Genomic DNA, 20,401 nt, shown 5'->3' on the forward strand with positions numbered 1-20,401 from the left:
GTGTCCTCCTGGAGGGCCACCTCCAAAGCCAGGCGTTGTCTCCGGAACAAATCCAACTTTCACTTCGTAGCCTGTTAGAGAGTTTTTCCCCATGAATGCCTCTGAACCCTCCTTGAACCCCATAATGTTTCAGCTAGCAATGTCACTTGAAGTTTACAAGTTCCATATGTTTGCCCCCACCACAGTGAAAGTTGTTTTTCCTTTTATTTGTTCTCCAATTGTCTCCTGTCCCTTTGCCCCATCCGTAGTTCATTTGGTTGCCATCAAATTTGCTCTCCTCGTCTCATTAGGTCATTAAATGAATTCCAGCACCTGAAAAGAGCAGTTTTTAAGATTCAAGTTTTGCTGAAGAATTGAGGTAAAATATTTTGTGGGCAACTGAAGATATGGGTACAGCAATAAGTGCATTAGCCTCACGTGCATCCGCCTTCTAACCTGTTAAGCGGAAACAAAAGTTCCACGGGATGTGTGAGAAGAAAACAAAACATGTTTCAATCTCATTTTCAAAGCACTAAATTGCTGTATAATGATAAGTGATAAAAATGCCTCTAATTTCCATCTATTTTTTTTTTCAATAACCAGCTGGGCATTTTTTAGAAACTTAGAATTCATCCTATTATGAATTCAAATTAGTGTGTTCTTAGGAAAGATACTAGAATGTGCCTTTGTTCTGTCAAATGAATTTATTTTTTAATGATCAGATCTTGAGAGTTTGCTAGAAAATGCCACTAAACTTCAAGATATAATTCTTCTCTAATATACTTTCTTATATGGATAGATAATTCCACATTTTTGTCTTTTAACCAGTGGTGTAGCTTAAATATTAGGCCACCGAAATTTTTAGAGAGGATTTCTCTCTGTTTGATTATTATAAAAAAACAGACCATGGCCTCCCAACAGTTTCTTTTTCTCTTCCCGTTCCCCCCCTTTTTATATCTTTCTTCACATTTTATGTATAGGACTCATGCCATTTTTTATATCTATACTATTAGATCTTATAAGAAGATTCTCATTCTGCAAACTTTTATTAACTATCTCCTCTGGCAATAAATGTCCATACTTATGTTTATTTAATTGTATATAGATGTGCAACTGTAATAATGTATCATGTACAGCATAAAATGTACACAAAAAGTTAAATAATAGGAAAAAATGAAATAACATTTTAATTTTATTTCATATTATTTATTAATGATACAAGCTTTTTTCTTTTTTGTTAGTAATAATATTTTAGTGAGATCAATATTTGAACCTACTTCATTATTTAATATTTGGGATAAAAACATTCAAAGGTCTGATTCTTAGTTCAGTTAATTTTATTACTTGGTTTCAGAGGCTGCTTTAGCTGAAAAAAAAATCTTATATGGATATATAGAACCATACAGCAGAAACACATAATCATATTGTTATATCCTGCATCAAAGGGTATAATGCAAAGATTTATATTAAACATTTTGCAAAGATTTACATTAAAATTTGGCAGTAGTTTCTCCATTTTCCTTGATGCCTTTGAGTTGTTCTTGCAAGCTAATCAGAATATGTTGCATTTTTGTATTTCTTTTTCTTTTCTTTTCTTTTCTTTTTTTTTTGAGATGGAGTCTCACTCTATCACCCAGGCTGGAGTGCAATGGTGCAATCTGGGTTCACTGCAGCCTCCACCTCCCAGGTTGCAGCAATTCTCCTGCCTTAGCCTACCAGGTAGCTGGGATTACAGGCACACGCAACCATGCCCAGCTACTTTTTTTCAGTAGAGACGGGGTTTCACCATGTTGGCCAGGCTGGTCTCAAATTCCAGACCTCAGATGATCTCCCTGCCTTGGCCTCCCAAAGTGCTAGGATTACAGGTGTGAGCCACTGCACCCGGCTGCATTTTTGTATTTCTAAAAAATGGCTTGAAAGCCCATGGAGACTCTTGATTTGTAAGATTACTTAACCGGGTTTAAAAATTCTAAATTTTCTGTATATGTGATAGGACTATTTTTATGGATGACACATAATATTTTCATTAATAAGATAATATGCCTGTCCAAATATCTTTGTTCAAAATGGTCTCTCCATAGAACTCATTTCATTTGAAAAGCAATTAAAGGCAATTGCTTTCTCATGAGTTCACAGATTATTTCTCATAAAATCACAGATTAACAGTGCTTATTTTTATTTTATTTATTTATTTATTTTTTTGGAGACAGAGTCTCACTCTGTTGCCCAGGCTGAAGTGCAATGGCACGATCTCAGCTCACTGCAATCTCTGCCTCCGGGGTTCAAGCGATTCTCCTGCCTCCACCTCCTAAGTAGCTGAGATTACAGGCGCCCTGCACCACACCTGGCTAATTTTTTATGTTTAGTAGGGATGGGGTTTCACCATGTTGGCCAGGCTGGTCTCAAACTCTTGACCTCAGGTGATCCACCTGCCTCGTCCTCCCAATGTGCTGGGATTACAGGCGTGAGCCACTGTGCCCAGCCTTATTTTGTTTTTAAATTCTTGTTACATGGCAAACTTTTGTATTTTTGGCTCCACTGTTTTCACTGCAATGGCTATTTTATGGTATCTTTGCAGGAATCTTTTAAAATGACTAGTTGTTTTTTATGGGGTTAGTTCGGAAGAAACAAATAATGCAATGTAAACATCTACTTAAATGGGCATTTATAATCTACCAACTATCATATCTCAAATGAAGAGTGATGGTGGCACTGCCCACCCCTCTTCATTGATGAGGATCCTTTATCCTCGGGAGCACCTGATGACCTGCGTGGTCATCAGACCACAGAAGGATGCTCTGATGAATATGTGATTCCATCTAAATCCATAGTAAACTCCATGATACAATACAATACGATACAAATTAGGCCTTACATATTAAATATGAGGTTTAATTTTTCTTAATCCTGAGATTAAAAACATTTTAGAAAATTAAATAATATTTTCTTTTTTGGATCTTTTTGGAGGCTTCTGATCCACAGGGGAAGAGAGAGAGAGACATATAAACCAATAACTGTATTCAACATGTAAAATGCTATGTACATGAAAAAAAGAATGCTATGGGAACTTGTGGGGGAGGAAGGGAGACAGAGGGCAAATTCCAGAAAGTCAAAGAGAGGAGATACTTTTGAGACGAAGTTGAAGAATAAATGGGAGTATGCTGAACCAACAAGTGGGCCAAGGACATTCAAGAAGACACAAGAAAAGAGAGTGTGCTCAGGAAACACTGAGGAGCTGGTTGAGGTCAGGATATAAGATGCCTGGGGGAGGGGCAGCCATGAACCTGGAGAGCTGGGTGTGATGCGGCTGTGAGGGGCTTTGTTCTGTTGGCAGTAGGGAGCCACTGAAGATTTTAAGGGGAAAAATGACCTTAGTGAAGGATATATTTCATTTACAAATCATGAACCATATACACATTTTATACATAATTACATTTTTGGCAGATGTGGATAAAATTCTGTTCGATCTGATTTAACAAATAATTATTGGCCATTATGGCAAGCGGTATCCCCAGATTTGGTGGAACAATTAAGCTGAATATTTACAGTGAAATACACAGATGTATGCATTTGTCCTTTAAAATTGTAATTTTCTGGAAATCTTTGACATCTGGAACAAATTCACACTAATATTTAGTCCTTAACAATATATATGTTTGGGGTTTATGTTGTAGCACTATGTTATGAATAAGGCAGTGTTATGACATTCTTCGGAGATCAATGACATCTAAGTTCAAGGCTGACCTATAGATATGGTATTCTATGCTATCATGAAGGTGACCATATTTCCAGAACCCCCATACACTTTTCTTCCTAACTGAGAATTTATATGTATGAAATGATTAAATCATACTTACATCCTGAAAGAAACAAAACAAAACCAATATGTATGTAGGCCAGACATCCAAGCTAATGAACTCTGAGTGTGACTTCCTTCTGCTGACGGAATATAAGCATCCTAAACCTATATATGCCATGTAGAGAGAGTGGCCTGTGTATGATGTGGCCTTGAGAGGCTAGCTTCTATTATTTGTGTCATTGTTTGGAAAAAGGTGCCAGGATGCCTTCTTGGTTTGTCAGTGAGAACATGACAAATATTTGAAAAGGCCCTTCTGTCATAAGAAATAAAGATTATTTTTATTTCTGATTAGAAAAGTAAAATATGCTTTGAAGAACAGCTAGAGAAAACAAAAAAGTATGAAAAAGAAAATGCAAAACCACCCCAAATCAGAATTTTTAGAGGTAACAATCATTAACACTTTATATAATCTTCTTCCAAATATTTTTCTATGCTATATAACATACACACTTATTCAAAACTAAATATATACTAAATATACATTTTGCATCCTACTTTTACAATTTAACATAATTGCCATTCCTTATGTCATTAAACATTCTTTGAAAACTTGTTTTTAGATGGCTATACAGTATTGAGTTTTATAGATACACCATAATTAATTTAAACAATTTCTAGTTTGGGGCATTAAGTCGATTTCAATTTTTTTTTTGGTATTTTTTTCCCCTGTAGTTACAGATAAATACATCTGGTGATTTATTTTCTTAGGATCATTTTCTAAAAGTGATTAAAGGATCTGAATTCTTTCAGATAGAACTGTTGAATATTTAAACAGAGTGATTGAAATTGTTCTCTGCTTTTGGCGGGAGCATAGCGAGGGTATCTGGATGATGAGGGAAAACTTAACTCCTTTTTTTTTTTTTTTGAGACACAGTTTCGCTCTTGTTACCCCAGGCTGGAGTGCAATGGCGCTATCCCAGCTGACTGCAATCTCCGCCTCCCTGGTTCAAGCGATTCTGCTGGCTCAAGCGATTCTCCTGGCTCGGCCTCCTGAGTAGCTGGGATTATAGGCGTCCACCACCACGCCTGGCTAGTTTTCGTATTTTTAGTAGAGACGAGGTTTCACTACGTTGGCCAGGCTAGTCTCGAAGTCACTCAAGTTATCTGCCCTCCTCGGCCTCCCAAAGTGCTGGGATTACAGGTGTGAGCCACTGCACCCGGCCGGAAAACTTAACTTGTATGTATTCACTCCTTCAGGAAATATTTATTGAGTGCCTCTTGTGTCCCAGGCTCCGCACTAGGTGCCAGCGTGCAGCAGGAAGCAGGAGAGCACGTTCACTGCCCTCCTGGCTTGCCTGCATTTACATAGACAGCAATGGCGATCCTGGTCTCTCTAAGTCTGAGCCTCTTTGCTCCACCCCCCCGCCCCCCCACCGCCATCTCTCCCCTCAGAGTGGTCCTTGGGGGCTTCACTTCAGGGCAGGTTTATGGTGTCTTCCAGCCCTTGTTGTATTTAGCGCTATCTTGGGGAAAAGTTGTGAAGTATGTCTTTGGGACCCTGGCCTCTCCCTTCTGTACCTGAGTCCCCTTAATTCCCTCTCAGGCACCCAGGGACCTCAGAATATTTTTTCTCATGGCTTGTGAAGACCTGCTTTCTCAGAAGGAACTGATGATGTCAGTCGTTCATATCTCAACGTGGGTGAATTAAGACGCTGTGTTCCTTCTTCCAGGGGGAGTTAACTGTGAAGGCACTTAACAATCTCCTTATTGAGGAACGCGGGACTTTGTTTCCAATGGAGGAATTTCTGGCATCAGAGAGCAGATAGGGCAGAGGTGCTTTCTTCTGCTGCTCCTCAAGGCTCACAGCTTGCTATGGAAGCATCCTTGGAGGACATCTCCTTCCCTGCCCTTTCCATCAACGTTGGTTAATCCAATCTCCACCTTCTCTTACAAGATTGACATGACGAGTGAGGAAGCCAAGGACATTGCATCCGCATCTTAAACTTAATCTCAGTACATGAAAGGGGCTGCTTTGGAAATAGAGCTTCATGAAACAGGGAAATCCCGTGGCCAGGAAACCCCTCGCTCCTCCCCACCCCACCCTGTGAGGAGTGTCTCCACTAGGAAGGAAATTAAATCAGTCTTCCAGCCACCAGAATTGAATTGGGATGGACTATTTCCTCTTTGGATTATGTTCCAAATTGCATTCCTGTTGCTCTGTTTGAAGTTAGAGTCAGAAATCATTCGTATTTCCCCTCTCTGAAGGAAAGCCTGCTGCAATGCTTATCTCATCGAGTTAATTGACCTACAAAGGGCTCATTCCTTCCTAAAAACACTCTGCATGGCTCTGATGGGTAAGCATCAGGCTAACACATATATATAAGTTCGAAAAGTTTGAATTTTTAGGTTGTAGAAATGGGAGCACGTGGTTTTCTCTCTGAGCCTCAGAGCTGGGTGTTTTTTCTGCCCTGGATTTGATTGAGGCTGATGAGAGCATGGAAGGGCCTACCCTCAGGTGGGGAAAGAGGAGGAATTTGAGAATTTGGCACAGAAAGGGCTCTCTTTGCCAGTCAGCGAACTGTTGATAGCTGGGAATAAAATGTGGAAGAACTGTTTGGCTTATGAAGATCTCCTAAATTTCTAATCAAGTATTTATTATTTTTTAAAATTTCAACTTTTATTTTAGATACAGGGGTCCATGTGCAGCTTTGTTACATGGGGTTATTGCGTGATGCTGTGGTTTGGAGTATGGGTTCCATCACCCAGGTAGTGAGCATAGCACCCAATAGGTAGTTCTTTCCCCAACCCCAAGTAGTCCACAGTGTCTGTTGTTCCCATATTTATATCCATGAATGCTCAGTGTTTAGCTCCCACTTATAAGTGAGAACATGTGGTATTTGGTTTTCTGTTCCTATGTTAATTTTTTTAAGATTATGGCCTCCAGCTGCATCCATGCTGCTGCAAAGGACATGATTTCATTCTTTTTTTACAGCTGCATAGTATTCCATGGTATATCTGTACCACATTTTCCTTATACAATCTACCATTGATGGGCACCTGGGTTGATTCTATGTCTGTGCTATTATGAATGGTGCAGTGATGAACGTACAAGTTCGTGTGTCTTTTTGGCAGAAGGTAGAACAATTTTTTTTTTTGGGTATATACCCAGTAATGGGATTGCTGGGTCAAATGGTAGCTCTGTTTTTTTTTTTTTTTTTTTTTTTTTTGAGATGGAGTCTCGCTGTGTTGCTCAGGTTGGAGTGTAGTGGTGTGATCTCGGCTCACTGCAACCTCTACTTCCTAAGCTCAAGTGACTCTCCTGCCTCAGCCTCCCAAGTTGCTAGGATTACAGATGTGCGCTAGCACATCTGGCTAATTTTTGTCTTTTTAGAGATGGAATTTCACCATGTTGGCCAGGCTGTTCTTGAACTCCTGACCTCAAGTGATCCACCCATCTCAGCCTCCCAAACAGCTGGGATTACAGGAGTGAGCCACTGTGCCCGGCCTGTTTTAAGTTCTTTGAGAAATCTCCAGACTGCTTTTTACAGTGGCTGGACCAATTTATATTCCCACCAACAGTGTGTAAGTGTTCCTTTTTGTCTGCAACCTTTCCAGTATCTGTTGTTTTTTGCCTTTTTAAAAAGGCACTTTGACTGGTGTGAGATGGTATCTCACTGTGGTTTTGCTTTGCATTTCTCTGATCATTAGTGATGCTGAGCATTTTTTCATATGTTTGTTGGCCACTTGTATGTCTTCTTTTGAGAAATGTCTGTTTATATCCTTTGCCCATTTTTTAATGGGGTTATTTGTTTTCTGCTTGTTGGTTTGTTTAAGTTCCCTATAGGTTCTGGATGTTGGACCTTTGCTGGATGCATAATTTGTGAAAGTATTTGATTTTTTTTTTTGAGTCTTGCTCTGTTGCCCAGGCTGGAGTGCAGTGGCAAGATCATGGCTTACTGCAGCCTTGAGCACCAAGGCTCAAACAATCCTCCCACCTCAGCCTCCCGAATAGCTGGGACTACAGGCATCTGCCACCACACCTGGCTCATTTTCATATTTTTTTGTACAGATGGGGTTGTCATGTTGCCTAGGCTGGTCAAGGGATCCACCCACCTCAGCCTCCTGAGTAGCTGGGTTTACAGGCATGCACCACCATGCCCAGCTAATTTTTGTATTTTTTGTAGAAACTGGGTTTCCTCATGTTTCCCAGGCTGATCTCGAACTCCTGGGTTCAAGCAATCTCCCTGCCTCAGCCTTCCAAAGTGCTGGGATTATAGGTGTGAGTTACCGAGCTTGGCTGATTGGCTTATTTCACTCAGCATGTTTTCAAAGTTCATCCATGTTATAGCATATGGCAGAATGTCATTCCTTTTTAAGCTGAATATTCCATTGTATGTATAGGTCATATTTTGCTTATCCATTCACTCATTGGTGGACAGTTGGGTTGTTTTCATGTTTTAGCTATTGTGAATAATGTTATGAACATGGGTGTACAAATATCCTTGGAAATGCTGCTTTCAATTCTTTTAGATATATACACAGAAATGGAATTGCTGGATTATGTGGTAATTATACATTGAATTTTTTGAGGAACTGCCACACTGTTTCTTTTTTGTTTGTTTTTGTTTTGTTTTGAGACAAGAGTCTCACTCTGTTGCTCAGGCTGGGGTGCAGTGGCACAATCTCAGCTCCCTGCAGCCTCAAACTCTTGAGTTCAAGCAATCCTCCCACCTCAGCCTCCCAAGTAGCTGGGATTACAAGTGTGTGCCACCACGTCTGGCTAATTTTTGTATTTTTAGTAGAGACGGGGTTCCACCATGTTGGGAAGGCTGGTCTCAAACTCCTGACCTCAAGTGATCTGTCCGCCCCAGCCTCCCAAAGTGCTGGGAATACTGGCGTGAGCCACCGTGCCCGGCCATGGAACTGCCATACTGTTTTTCATGAAGTTTATACCCTTTTACGTTCCCATCAGTACACAAGGGTTCTAATTTTTTCACATCCTCCCCAATACTTGTTATTGAATAACCTTTTAATTTTAAGACCCATGTAATAAGGTTGTAGTTTGGAATATTAATCCAATTATTTTTGATCCTGGTAATCCCTACTTCTAGATTGTCCTATGACTCCTCTTGGATACTATTTGTATCTTCCGTGGTTAAAAAAAAAAAAAAAAAAAGGGCAATCCTTTCACCAGTTATGAGGCTATTGTCCCCAGGAGGACATATGTAAGATAATATGTAGAGGGAGTCCTTGTCAGAAGGAAAAAAGAGTGGAAACCCAGCCCCTGCTGGTCCTGATGGATGGTGGACAGGGGAAGAAAAATAGAGGTAGAATAGAGGGGGAGAAATGCTTGTCCAGGCTTTCCCTCCTCTGTGGGTGGAGGTATGGTAGGAGTGAGAAAGCCTGAAGACATTGTGTGTTGGGGGTAATGGTATACGTACTTGGAAAGGATATAAGCAGTGATCTGCTGGTAAATGTGTACAGCCATTTCTCTGAGAGAGAAAAACAGTTCTGATTTTGTAGCATTTTCCAATTCCCATGGTGTAAATCCTTCCACTACGGCTGATTTCAAGCTTCCAATGTGAATTCACTAAACATAGAGTTGAGGAAGAGATGTGCAATAGCTCAACATTATGTAGTATTTCTGCCATGCAGATATAATAATTGTAAATAACCTCGAGAGCATAGGTAACAGTAAAACATAGTAAAATAGCTTTGAGTATTTATTGCCTTTGTTTTCAATGTAATTAATTTATTTGTAAGTTTACAGAACTCAAGTTTTAATAATGTTGTATTTAGCAACTGACTCACAAAAGTCGTAAGTTACCAATCATTTTCATGAGCAAGCTGCAGCATGTCATTGGCTGCAATTCTCAGTGAGCAGAGCTCAGGAATGAATGTGTATTATTAGTGAAGGAAGTGGCTGGATACTCGAGTCTAACGTGGTGATTCTGATTCCCCAAGACTCAGGGTGACATGCAGTGGATTCTAAAGTGCTGAGGGCTCAGTGGGCCAGCCCAGGCCTGGAGTCTGAATGAAGAGGCATCAGTGTGCAGGAACTTCATGACTGGGTTCAGTGCCAGACCTGCAGACTTTGAAAGTGAATGTCATCATGAAGCCCACATGGCTGGATGGGTCAGGTTCTCCTCAGTTGTCACCTGTCCAGGGGCAGTCCAGGTAGCTATTCTGCAGGAGCTAAGGGGTCCAGAGTACCCTAGTTCTCATTTGCACCCCTCTCCTTATGAGATCACAGAAGCTCTGTTTCCAGAAGTAATTTGGAGAGAAGCAAGGGGGAAGGGAGGAAATCCAAAAGACTGAGCATTTATCCCAAATGGACTCAACCATCTAAAAACACTAAATGGAAATCAACTGGGATTCCATCATACCTTAATACATTTAAGACATGATTACACAATACATTTTTATATAAAACATTAATATATTTATGGATTGTTTTTCTTCCCCTGCTATCGGGGCAGGTGGACCATTGCAAGGGAGATCAGGGAGTTGCAGGAAATAAAGATATGGCAGTTTCTTTGCATCCCATGTGCTATGGAAAATATGTGGCCCTGCTACACCCTCTACCTTTTTCTCCAGGTATCACCACCTGCGCCATCAGCAAGTAAGATCAATTAAGCCACCATCAATGCTATGGTAATTTGGTTTGGGACTGTAGGCAGATACTGTTCTTCTAATTGTTCTTTAAAATAAATGGGGGCAATGAACTGAATGTTCTGTATTAGACATAAGATGGTGCAGAGGGTGTGGGAGGCTGCGGCTTGAGTAGGACTGCACCGGGAGAGGGGTAATTAATGAGGCAGTGTAGTGAGCAGGGTCCCTGAGAGAGCCCTGTACCCTTGTTAGAAGAACATGAGAGGGAGACAGCGCCAGGTCAGGTTCTTCTGAGAGCCCACTAAAGTGGAACTTTCATGTTCTCCTCATGGAAGTAAAGTAAATTTAAAGGGGTAGGATGGCACTGACTTTCTTCAAATTTAAATTTTATTAGTCGATTAGCTGTACTTTTTAAAATGTTTTATTCTGAAAATGAATTTTCCACAATAATGCAATTCAAAATGAACTCATTTATCTGGCTTTTCTACAAAGGACAATTGAAACACTTAAGGCGAAATTCACTTATTCATCTCCATTTAAGAATGGAAAAAAAGTAACAGACTTCAGATACTGGTTAAGGTTAACAAAATATGGGAAGGCTCCTTTTTCTTTTCTTTTTTTTTTTTTGGTAGTCTCATGTAAAAGCTTTACATTACTATGGATATTTTATAGTAAGACACTTTTGTTTCTGACTTTCTTTATAAACCCATTTTTAAATTTAAAGGCACACAATAAAGCTTTATGCATTTATTAAAATATACACATTTTGTTAAATTTAGAATTTTCCCTTAGTATCTTGATAAATCAATATATTGTCAACACCACACATTTGAAAATAAAACACATTTCATAATACATCTGCATATTATTTCTTTCTTCATGATACACTACATTGTACAGCACACCAATGGGAATTAAAAACCACAAAACGAACAAACTTTAACAAATACAGCAATTTCATACCAAAAAAATATAGCAGAGAACAACACTAGGAATTACCACCTGTAAATGCAAGTTGTACTTCTCAAGGACGAAACGAAAAAGAAACAAGTTAGTAAAATTTACAAGCTGTATTTATAACTTTGGATATGAATTAAACAGTAACGTTTCTTTTCCACAGTGAGAAAAGCTAGAATGTGGAGTCCTGTCATCAGATGATGTGACTACATGGAATGAGGACTATAGCTGCTCTCTTAAAAACCTGCAGCCCCCTCTCTCAGCCCAGACAGTTGAGGTATTTATGCACCATCATAACATTAACAGCATCTTTGCTTTGGAAAGTGGGGGTTTATGATTTCCAGGGTAAATCCTCGCCTTTGGGAGTGTGAATGAGACAAGTGTATCAGCAACTGCCAAGACCAATCAATCAATAGATGTGCATGGAACATTCTCTTCATCCCCAAATCAGAATGAACACAGTCCTTTAAAGTCTGCACTGCAGGTGAAATTCACATGACTCACAATTCCCTTTAGCCAATGTTACTGATGTCAGTGTCAAGAAAACTTAACAGAAAAAAAAAAAAAAAAGCACAGAGTGAGTTCCTACCATAAAAATCCAGGCTGCCCCTGTTTCCTAGCTCTAATATAAGCCATTTTCTTTCCTTATGTGTACCAACATGTACTAAATGTCCCAAAGAGTAAGAAATTAGAACTACCTGTTGTCCGAAGACCTTAAGCCCAAAGCTATCTGTGAAAGTCCTATAGGGATTTTGTAATTCTGTGTGTGCAGAACACAGTTAAATTATTATTATTATTATTTTTGAGACGGAGTTTTGCTCTTATTGCCCAGGCTGGAGTGCAATGGTGTGATCTTGACTCACCGCAACCTCTGCCTCCCGGGTTCAAGCGATTCTCCTGCCTCAGCCTCCCTAATAGCTGGGATTACAGGCATGCAACACCACACCTGGCTAATTTTGTATTTTTAGTAGAGATGGGGTTTCTCCATGTTGGTCAGGCTGGTCTTGAACTCCTGGCCTCAGGTGATCCACCCGCCTCGGCCTCCCAAAGTGCTGGGATTACAGGCATGAGCCACTGCGCCCGGCCCAGTTTAATGATTTTGTACACTGTTTTAGTTGATACTGCAGAACACATATTCACCTTTGATGGGCTACAAAACTTCCACTCACCCCTTGTGGGTTCTAAGTCCTAAAAAAAAGAACACTCTATTTTCTTAGAGAAGTAATTTTGGCAAAAGGCGACTGCCTAGGTATTTCAGAATGATTTCAGAATGATGCCTGCATTACTCAAGCAGGGCAAGAAGAGGAAAGCATTTTAAAAAGAAAGTTGCTCTTAAGGAGAAAAAAAAATTAAAACAGCCTTTCTTCTAAAAGTCTTAGAGAAAATAAAAGTAGGACATAGGACCAACCATTATGTACATGAAAGGGGCTTTTTGCTACCCATCCCCATTCCCAGTGAGAAATACTAAATAAACTCCTTGGTGAAACTTCAGCTTTCTGGTTCCTGCGTGTGGTGGGGCCTGCGGTTTGGGATGCTGTTTCTGCACTTGCTCACTGTTTAATTTCAAATACTCTTTCGTGGCCAGGCCACCACTGGTTACCTGCTGGTGCCTCTCTCTCTTAGGCTCTCCAGAGGTCTTTGCAGACACGTGGGTCCTCAGTTTCAGGGGGCTACACAGGTACAGGGGAAGCAGAGGCTCCATGAAAACTTTGGATAGAAACATCTTCCTTGACACGTCTTGTTCCAAACAGCATGAAAATGGAGCGCTGGCACACAGCCCTCGTGGCGACTTCTGGATGTGTTTCCTTTGCTCTCCTCTCTTTCCCTCCATAGGAAGTTAGGGACACCTCTGTACTGCTCACTGACCTGAGGTTTATACTCCAGTAGTGGACCCCTACCCGCTGCGTAGACTCCGTAAGCAGACCCCCGCTCTGGCTTCAGACACATTTCCTGAGTTTTGACTTTTCCACACAATAAGACATTCAAATCTGAGATTCATAATTAGGTAAACCTGTGTTTGGCCCTCCGCGGACTTTCCTCTGACATCTTGGGCCCCTGGTAAAACCTAGTGCGAAAGGGGATGGCAATTTTCTCCAGTCTTCTATGTGGATTTTCAACCTGATGTAGCTTCTGTTTATGTTGCAGATAAGAGGTGGTTTCTTGTAAGGTAGACTTCCAACAAATGTTGGATGTCTAACAAATGTTGGATTTGTCTTCCAATAAAAGAAAGGATGTCAGGTTTACCAACCCTTTTCAGCAGAATAGAGGAGAGAGATTTCTTTGAAGGAGTTTGTGTTTTGTTTTCCAATAATTACTAGATTTATATTCTGGCTGACCTATAGATTCTGAAGAAGGATGGATTGTTAAATTCAACAACTCCCTTCTGCCCGCCATTTATTTAAACAGATTTATCATGACCATTATGTAGGCATTTGATTAGCTACTAGTTTGTTACTAAGAAGTAGAACTGGCACACGCCTGTAATCCCAGCTGCTTGGGAGGCTGAGGCAGGAGAATAGCTTGAACCCGGGAGGTGAAGGTTGCAGTGAGCCAAGATCATGCCACTGCACTTCAGCCTGGGTGACAGAGTGAGACTCTGTCTAAAAAAAAAAGTAGCACTCAAGCTCAGTAAAACCTGGAGCTGAGATTTTACTGTTTAGATTAGATAGATATAAAAAGTTGTTAGGTTTAGTTGTTGAAACCTATTGTTGAAAACTTTAAAGTGGCTGTTAAATTGTGTTGCTTGTCCACGTATTAAATGGCTGTATTTTCTTAGGTTAATGATGAACGCAGACACAGGACTCAAAGTACAGCTATTTTTCTCTTTGATTTGTTAAATCAACTTGGAGTGTATATGTGGCTTGTTAGTTCCTTGCATAGGCAAGGAAGCCACCGTCTCAGCTTTCTTAAAGTTCAGCCTTCCTGGATTTACACTTTCGTCAGTTCCCCAATTATTTCCCACTCTCTCACCCGAGGAAAGCCAGTCAGCTCAGTGTGACATTCAAGTCTCTCTGTGAGTGATCCCTCACCTGCCTTCCTAGCATTATTTCTTATTGTTGCATGTATAAGTCATGCATAAATCATGTGCTCCAGGCAAACTAGCTCCTTGCTTTCTTTTAATGGAGGCACAGCACAAATTCTTAGCCAGAGGACCACAAACTAGTAGACCTTATTCATGCCGATCCTTTGCTTGGCATGCCTTTCTCTCATTTCTACTTGATAAAATTCTACCCACTTCACAAGTTCCAACACAAGTGTGACATTCTTTATGACCTTTCCAGAGGAAGAAGGCCTTCTTCATATTTGAACCCTTTGAACCCCCACAGCACATTACAAGTCCCTCATCTCACCTGACACATTCACTATTGTTCTTTATTTATATATCCCATTTCCCCTATTTGATTTTCCTTTTTAAGAGACAGGGTATTCTTCTGTTACCCAGGCTGGAGTACAGTGGTGTGATCATAGCTCACTGCAGCCTTGAACTCCTGGGCTCAAGTGATCCTCCTCCCTCAGTCTCTCAACTATCTGGGATCATAGGCACATGCCACCACACCAAGCTCTATTTCCTCTATTTCTTAAGAGCTGGATTTTTATCTGACTTACGATATCAATATCTGCCATAGTACATAATAGGCACTCCACAAATAATTGTTGAATAAATATTTCATTTTCCTCCAATTCATTCATTCTGTCAATCATCAGGTATTTCTTGAATACACACTATATGCCAGGCACATGTAGCTAGCAAAATCTAGGTTTGAAGCTTACCTGTGGATTTTAATGATCTATGCTATTTCAAACCTCTACCTGCATGGGGAAAGATTTGTTCTTGTCATGCAGAAGTACTTCTTCTTGTCATTACCACTAATTCTATTATTTTTCATGGTGTCACTCATTGGCAAATTTAGTAAAGCATGTCAGGGTTCTGCATTTATGTACTAAATATACGTCTAGTTTTGTCTTATCCTTTCTGTTTCTATTTTTATTTGCCCTGAGTTCCTCACTTAATTTTTGTTTGTATTATATATATTTTAGTAGCTGCCTCAAATCCTTTTGAAATGAAGCAGAGTACCAATAAATAAGTAGAATAAAATCTGAAAAAAATCAAGTAATTGGCTCCAAACCACAAATCCACACAATGAAATCTCACTCGGAGAGCTTTTGCTATTCAGAATTCAATAAAATGTAGGTCTTCCTTGGACTCCCTTCAAGGGGCAAAGTTTCTAAGATAATTATAAGGTGATCTTACTTTTAATGTGGTCCCACACATACATCGTTTAGAAACCTGTTAAGAAAATAGTAATATTGTCATTCTAGTGATTGATGGTATTTGGAAACTGCATTGTAAAATCTGGGACTGTTCACAGAAGCTGGTAAACCTGAGGACAAACATGTCTATGTACCTGAAAATACTTTTTCTATCTTAGTGATTTTTTTTTAAAACTAAGGTTGCTAGGGAGGTGATTTATCAACTTTAGAAAAATAAAGGGAGCTAAGCTTAAAATATACTAATATACTATGTGGGAAAAATGGCTCCTGAAATGAGAGTGCTTAATAGAATCTGCATGAAATCAACAGCAATGGTGTTACAAAGCATACATTTTCCATTCCCATCCTATAGAAATTGCATTCATCTGCCACCAGGCTATTGTTACTTTAATACTTAAACCTCACTAGTAAAAGGAAGCTCTTTCACCCACGTTAAGATTTTGCTATTTTGCACTCCTATTTCTCTATTCTAATGCTTAATGAATACAACCCCTCCTCATCTATCTAGATGTGTATCAAGCTTAACAGATTCTATTTAAACCAGGCAGATTTGTTGAGTCCTATAGCCAATTCAAAACTTTGTTTTCAAAAGATGACTGATAATTAGTTTATAATTAATTCCTAATGCTGTATTTCACAGAGTAGGCACTGTATCTTTATGGTTAACTCTAGGGAAGAGAAAACATAGCATTGTCAAGCATGATATTAAAATCACAAAATGACCTCAGGAAACCAGAGTTCTAAACAATGACTACAGAAGAATAAAAAATATCTAGAAAATTGCAGTTATTTTAGTTTAATGGTATACATTGGCTATGATTACGATATGTAATTTATTTAAAGCATATTTTAAAAAAACTAGTTTCAATTGATCTTTATATGTATGTTAAAACCCAGTGCATCAGCCTGGAGACTTGTCAAGTTTGTTGTTTTATCTGCATTTACCAGGCTCCAGTGCTGCTCATCCATGGACTGTAGCCCCCAAGGGCAAGTGCCATGCTTCTATTCATTCCTGTCACTTAGCATTGGGTCTATTCTCAACCAGTGTTAGTTGAATGAAAAAATGGACTTTTACCTCCTTGCCATAATCCTAAAGCATGCCAAGATGGCATGAGCCTCAGCCTTTCAGAAAGAACAGACTTGAGTGCTAGCGAATATGTTCTGGAAAACGTTTGGCATACTGATACATCCAGGAGAGAAAGGACAAGGAATTTCTTCTTTTGTCCCTCTTTCAGGAAATCCTCACAGAGATTTTATTAATAGCTTGATTAATTTTAATAGCTTGGTTAATTCTATGATAGCTTGATTCAAATTGTGCCTTCACATACATTTGTACGTATCTCAGTGCAGCCACAGGAATTCTTGTAACCCAAGAGTAGAATTTATATTATAGCCCATGTGTGTTTTTTTCCTTTGTAAATTCTCTCATCTATTCTATTTCTGAGAAAATTCTTTTAATAGCCCCTTTTATGGCCCAAATTTACATCTTACCATGTAGATATTTCGCTGGGCTTCAGTGAAACTACTCTGGGAAATAACAGGAAAAAAAAAATACACCTCTGAAAGTGAGCTACCCCCAAGGAATAAGGTTCAGAAGTGAAATGTGATCTCATGGAATGCAACTACCTAAGTCGCTATACTTCAGCCTATTTTGTTTTCAGAGTAGCACACACCAATCAAGTGGTTGCCTATCTCAAAAACTTTAGAATTTATAATTTTAGAAATATGAAAGAGAATTTGCAATGTGATCTCAGTGGCTGGCTCACTTCTCCTTGTAAAGATTTTTATCTGATTAAAAAACAAACAACCTACTTTTTCAAGGCATATCAGTGCCATGAAATCATGCTCCACCTTTGCCCGCTTTCATCATATCACCAGGAGCTGCAGTCTGATATAAGAGAGGCCATGACAGAGAGTTAATTTCTGCCAATGCCCTTCTCGCTTTCACCGCAAGATATGGTTATTTAATTTTCTTCTGGGCATTTACATAGAGCTTTGATGGTGCTTCTTACCATATCACTGGGTCTGCATGACTGCTTTATGGTGAATCTGAAACCATTGGGAAAATGGTCCAGAGTCCCTGAACTTTGCTGGATCCTAAAATTATAGTTTGGAAGCTGTGAGAATGTTGGTGAATAAAAAGAAGCATGTGTCTTTTCCATGAATTAATTTTGGGTGAGATTGCAGGATAAAATGATGCTTGCTCAGGAAGTGCCAATGCCCATCTACCCACCCTGACCTCGGGGAGCAGCACTCAGCCTGACATGCCAAGAACAGAGCTTTGTCCCCATGTCTCAGGTGACTGAAATTCTGCCTTCTGCCCAGAGCCCCTGCTTGGGCTTCAACCAGCAAAGCAAAGGCCTAGGAAACATTTGCTACCATCAGCTCTGGTGGTTGCACCTAAGATGGAATTTCATATAGCCTCTTGTTTATTTATTTATTTTATTTAACAAGGCGACCAGTTAGGGGACCCAGGTTAAGCCCTTCAACAGAACTATCCTGAAGAGCAAAAGTAGCAAATGACAGGCTATGACTAGGGATTGAATTTGGGGAAGGCTGGATTTGTGAAATGAGAGCCAAAAAATTTTCACCTTCTAGCCCACAGGTTAAGTTACTGAAAATCAATCATCACCATTTCTACCCACTTGTGTGTTTCTCCTACTCTGGAGAGTAATCTAACTCATCATTTGCAATCAGGGCCTCTGAGTTCTGTTTGTGTTTGCTTTTGCTCTTCGCTTTGCTACTTGTCCGGCCGTTTGCCTTCGCATCTGACATCTGTTGGTAATAGAAGCCTTTGTCTTCAGTGGGCCCGCCCCAGTCCTCCTGGCTCTCGCCCTCTGTGGCGTAGGAGAAACCCTCCTCCACTGAGAAGGGGTCATCCACATCGTAGCGTTGGTACGTGCTTTGGTGCAGGGCCTCTTCTCGAGCGCTGATTTCCAGGGTGCTGTTCCAGATGCCATATCCAAAATAAATGAGCAGACCTGTGGGGCGAGGGGAAAGGTACAGGTGAATAAGCAATTGCTTTGGGATCCTGGGACTAGCAGAGAGATCACCTTCAGTGATGAAATCAAAGCTGGCGGGGTGGGGGGCGGTGGGGGCAGGGATGTATTTTCTTTGGTTTATGTGGTGTTTTGAAAATACTTGAATTAGATGCCTTTTAAAAATTGGGAGATCTTGCGTTAAGTAACCCATATTTATAGATTTTCCTAGAAAAGTCAAAAGGTCTGACAACACTGCATCCACATTTCTACATGGTGATTTTTGGCTGGTGTTGAGAACTGGCTGCCTCTTTAGACAGGATACGGGGTCTCTAGGTTACCTCAGTCCCCACCTCCCATGCTGACATCGGGCTCATTACACTCATATAGCTGCCAGCCAGGAATTTGCATTTTCTACCCTGGGTGAACTATTTATGGATCAGCAACAGTTTATTCCCAACCTTCTTATAAGATTTGATTATTCTCTGCCTCCAGTTAGGGACTCTATCTCTTGTTTCACCTCTTAGCAGCATGCATATATTATCCTGTGATTTACCTTGACATTTTACACTCACTAAAGGCGTAATATATCATGGCCACTCCAAGCTGTCTTTCTTCTGTGTGCTCTCAGAGTGTCTAGTGCATGCTACTATTATGTCCCTTAGAACATCTGTTGTGTGATTATCTGCACAGGGTCTTTTCTATTTTATAGACTCTGCAGAAAATTGGCACTTAATGTTTGTTGAATGAATGAGAACTCCTGATAAGTATGAAATGTCCAGTGCAACCTCTGTGTGTATGTCATCCCAATCAAAGGAAAGAAACTTGCCCCGCTCGTTAATATGTAGCATTCATATATGCTAATGTTTCATTTCTATGATTTAAAAAACATGCATAAAAGTCGTTTATAAGTCCCTATTTTCTTTTTCTTTTCTTTTTTTTTTTTGAGACAGGGTCTCACTCTGTTGTCCAGGCAGGGGTGCAGTGGCATGATCTCGGCTCACTGCAATCTCTGCCTCATGGGCTCAAGTGATTCTCCTGCCTTGGCCTCTCGAGTAGTTGGGACCACAGGCATATGCCACCACGCCCAGCTAATTTTTGTATTTTTGAGAGATGGAGTTTCACCATGTTGCCCAGGCTGGTCTCAAACTCTTGGACTCAAGCGATCCGCCTGCTTCCACTTCCCAATGTGTTGGGATTACAGGCATGAGCCATCAGTCCTGGCCTGAGTCCCCATTTTCTATCTTGAATAGACTGTGAAGGTTCAGGGCCTGGAAGTCTGGGAACCGTAACTTTGGAGTCCATAGAACATGATAAGTAAGACTGTGGGCTCTGTGTTCAAATTCTGCCTTCATCACTGTTAGCTATGTAACCCTGGTCCCATTACTTAGCCTCTCTGTTCCTCAGCATTCTCTGTGAAACGATGAGAGCTATAGCAACCCTCTTAACATGGGAGTGCTTGAGGATGAAATGAGGTAAGTGGTGGTTCTCAAGCCTGGCTGCACTTGAAAGTCACCTGGGGGTGTTTTTTGAACCACTCTGATCCTGGAGATTCTGATTTAATTAGTCTGCAGTATAACCCAAGCATAGGTATGTTTTTAAAACTCCACAGGTGATTCCAATGGTCAGCGTGTCCTTGAGATAATGAACTGTGCCTGATGGGCACAGTGTTCCACTGCCCACTCAGCCCACACTATGGCCTAGGCACTGGGGTCCATACAGTATGCAACCTCCTTCCCGGGCCCTAACATCCTCCTCTGAGTAGCACCAGTCTCTTTGACTTTGCTAACCCTGCAGGCATCTG

At 40.4% G+C, this 20,401-nt stretch overlaps 1 protein-coding gene and 1 long non-coding RNA gene across 4 annotated transcripts in view; one reads left to right on the forward strand and one right to left on the reverse strand.

The window, feature by feature from the left end:
* The window catches only part of LOC129143652 (uncharacterized), a 663,501-nt gene that overhangs the window by 1,720 nt on the left and 641,380 nt on the right, over positions 1-20,401 (forward strand). The window contains exons 1-3 of one of the 3 annotated variants that reach the window (XR_010155383.1): positions 3-5,015; positions 5,509-6,132; positions 11,511-18,619. This is a non-coding gene — a long non-coding RNA (uncharacterized LOC129143652). Of the gene's footprint in view, positions 1-2; positions 5,016-5,508; positions 6,133-11,510; positions 18,620-20,401 lie in introns of those variants that run through there. The other 2 variants (XR_010155384.1, XR_010155385.1) reach the window with 2 other exon arrangements.
* The window catches only part of SLC7A14 (solute carrier family 7 member 14), a 125,821-nt gene continuing 116,215 nt past the window's right edge, over positions 10,796-20,401 (reverse strand). Inside the window, exon 8 of the mRNA XM_526378.8 lies at positions 10,796-18,600. Coding sequence (XP_526378.3) covers positions 18,278-18,600 — 323 coding nt within the window. The 3' untranslated portion in view covers positions 10,796-18,277. The remainder of the gene's footprint in view (positions 18,601-20,401) is intronic.

This window comes from Pan troglodytes, chromosome 2 (assembly GCF_028858775.2).
Source record: "Pan troglodytes isolate AG18354 chromosome 2, NHGRI_mPanTro3-v2.0_pri, whole genome shotgun sequence".
Lineage (NCBI taxonomy): Eukaryota > Metazoa > Chordata > Mammalia > Primates > Hominidae > Pan > Pan troglodytes.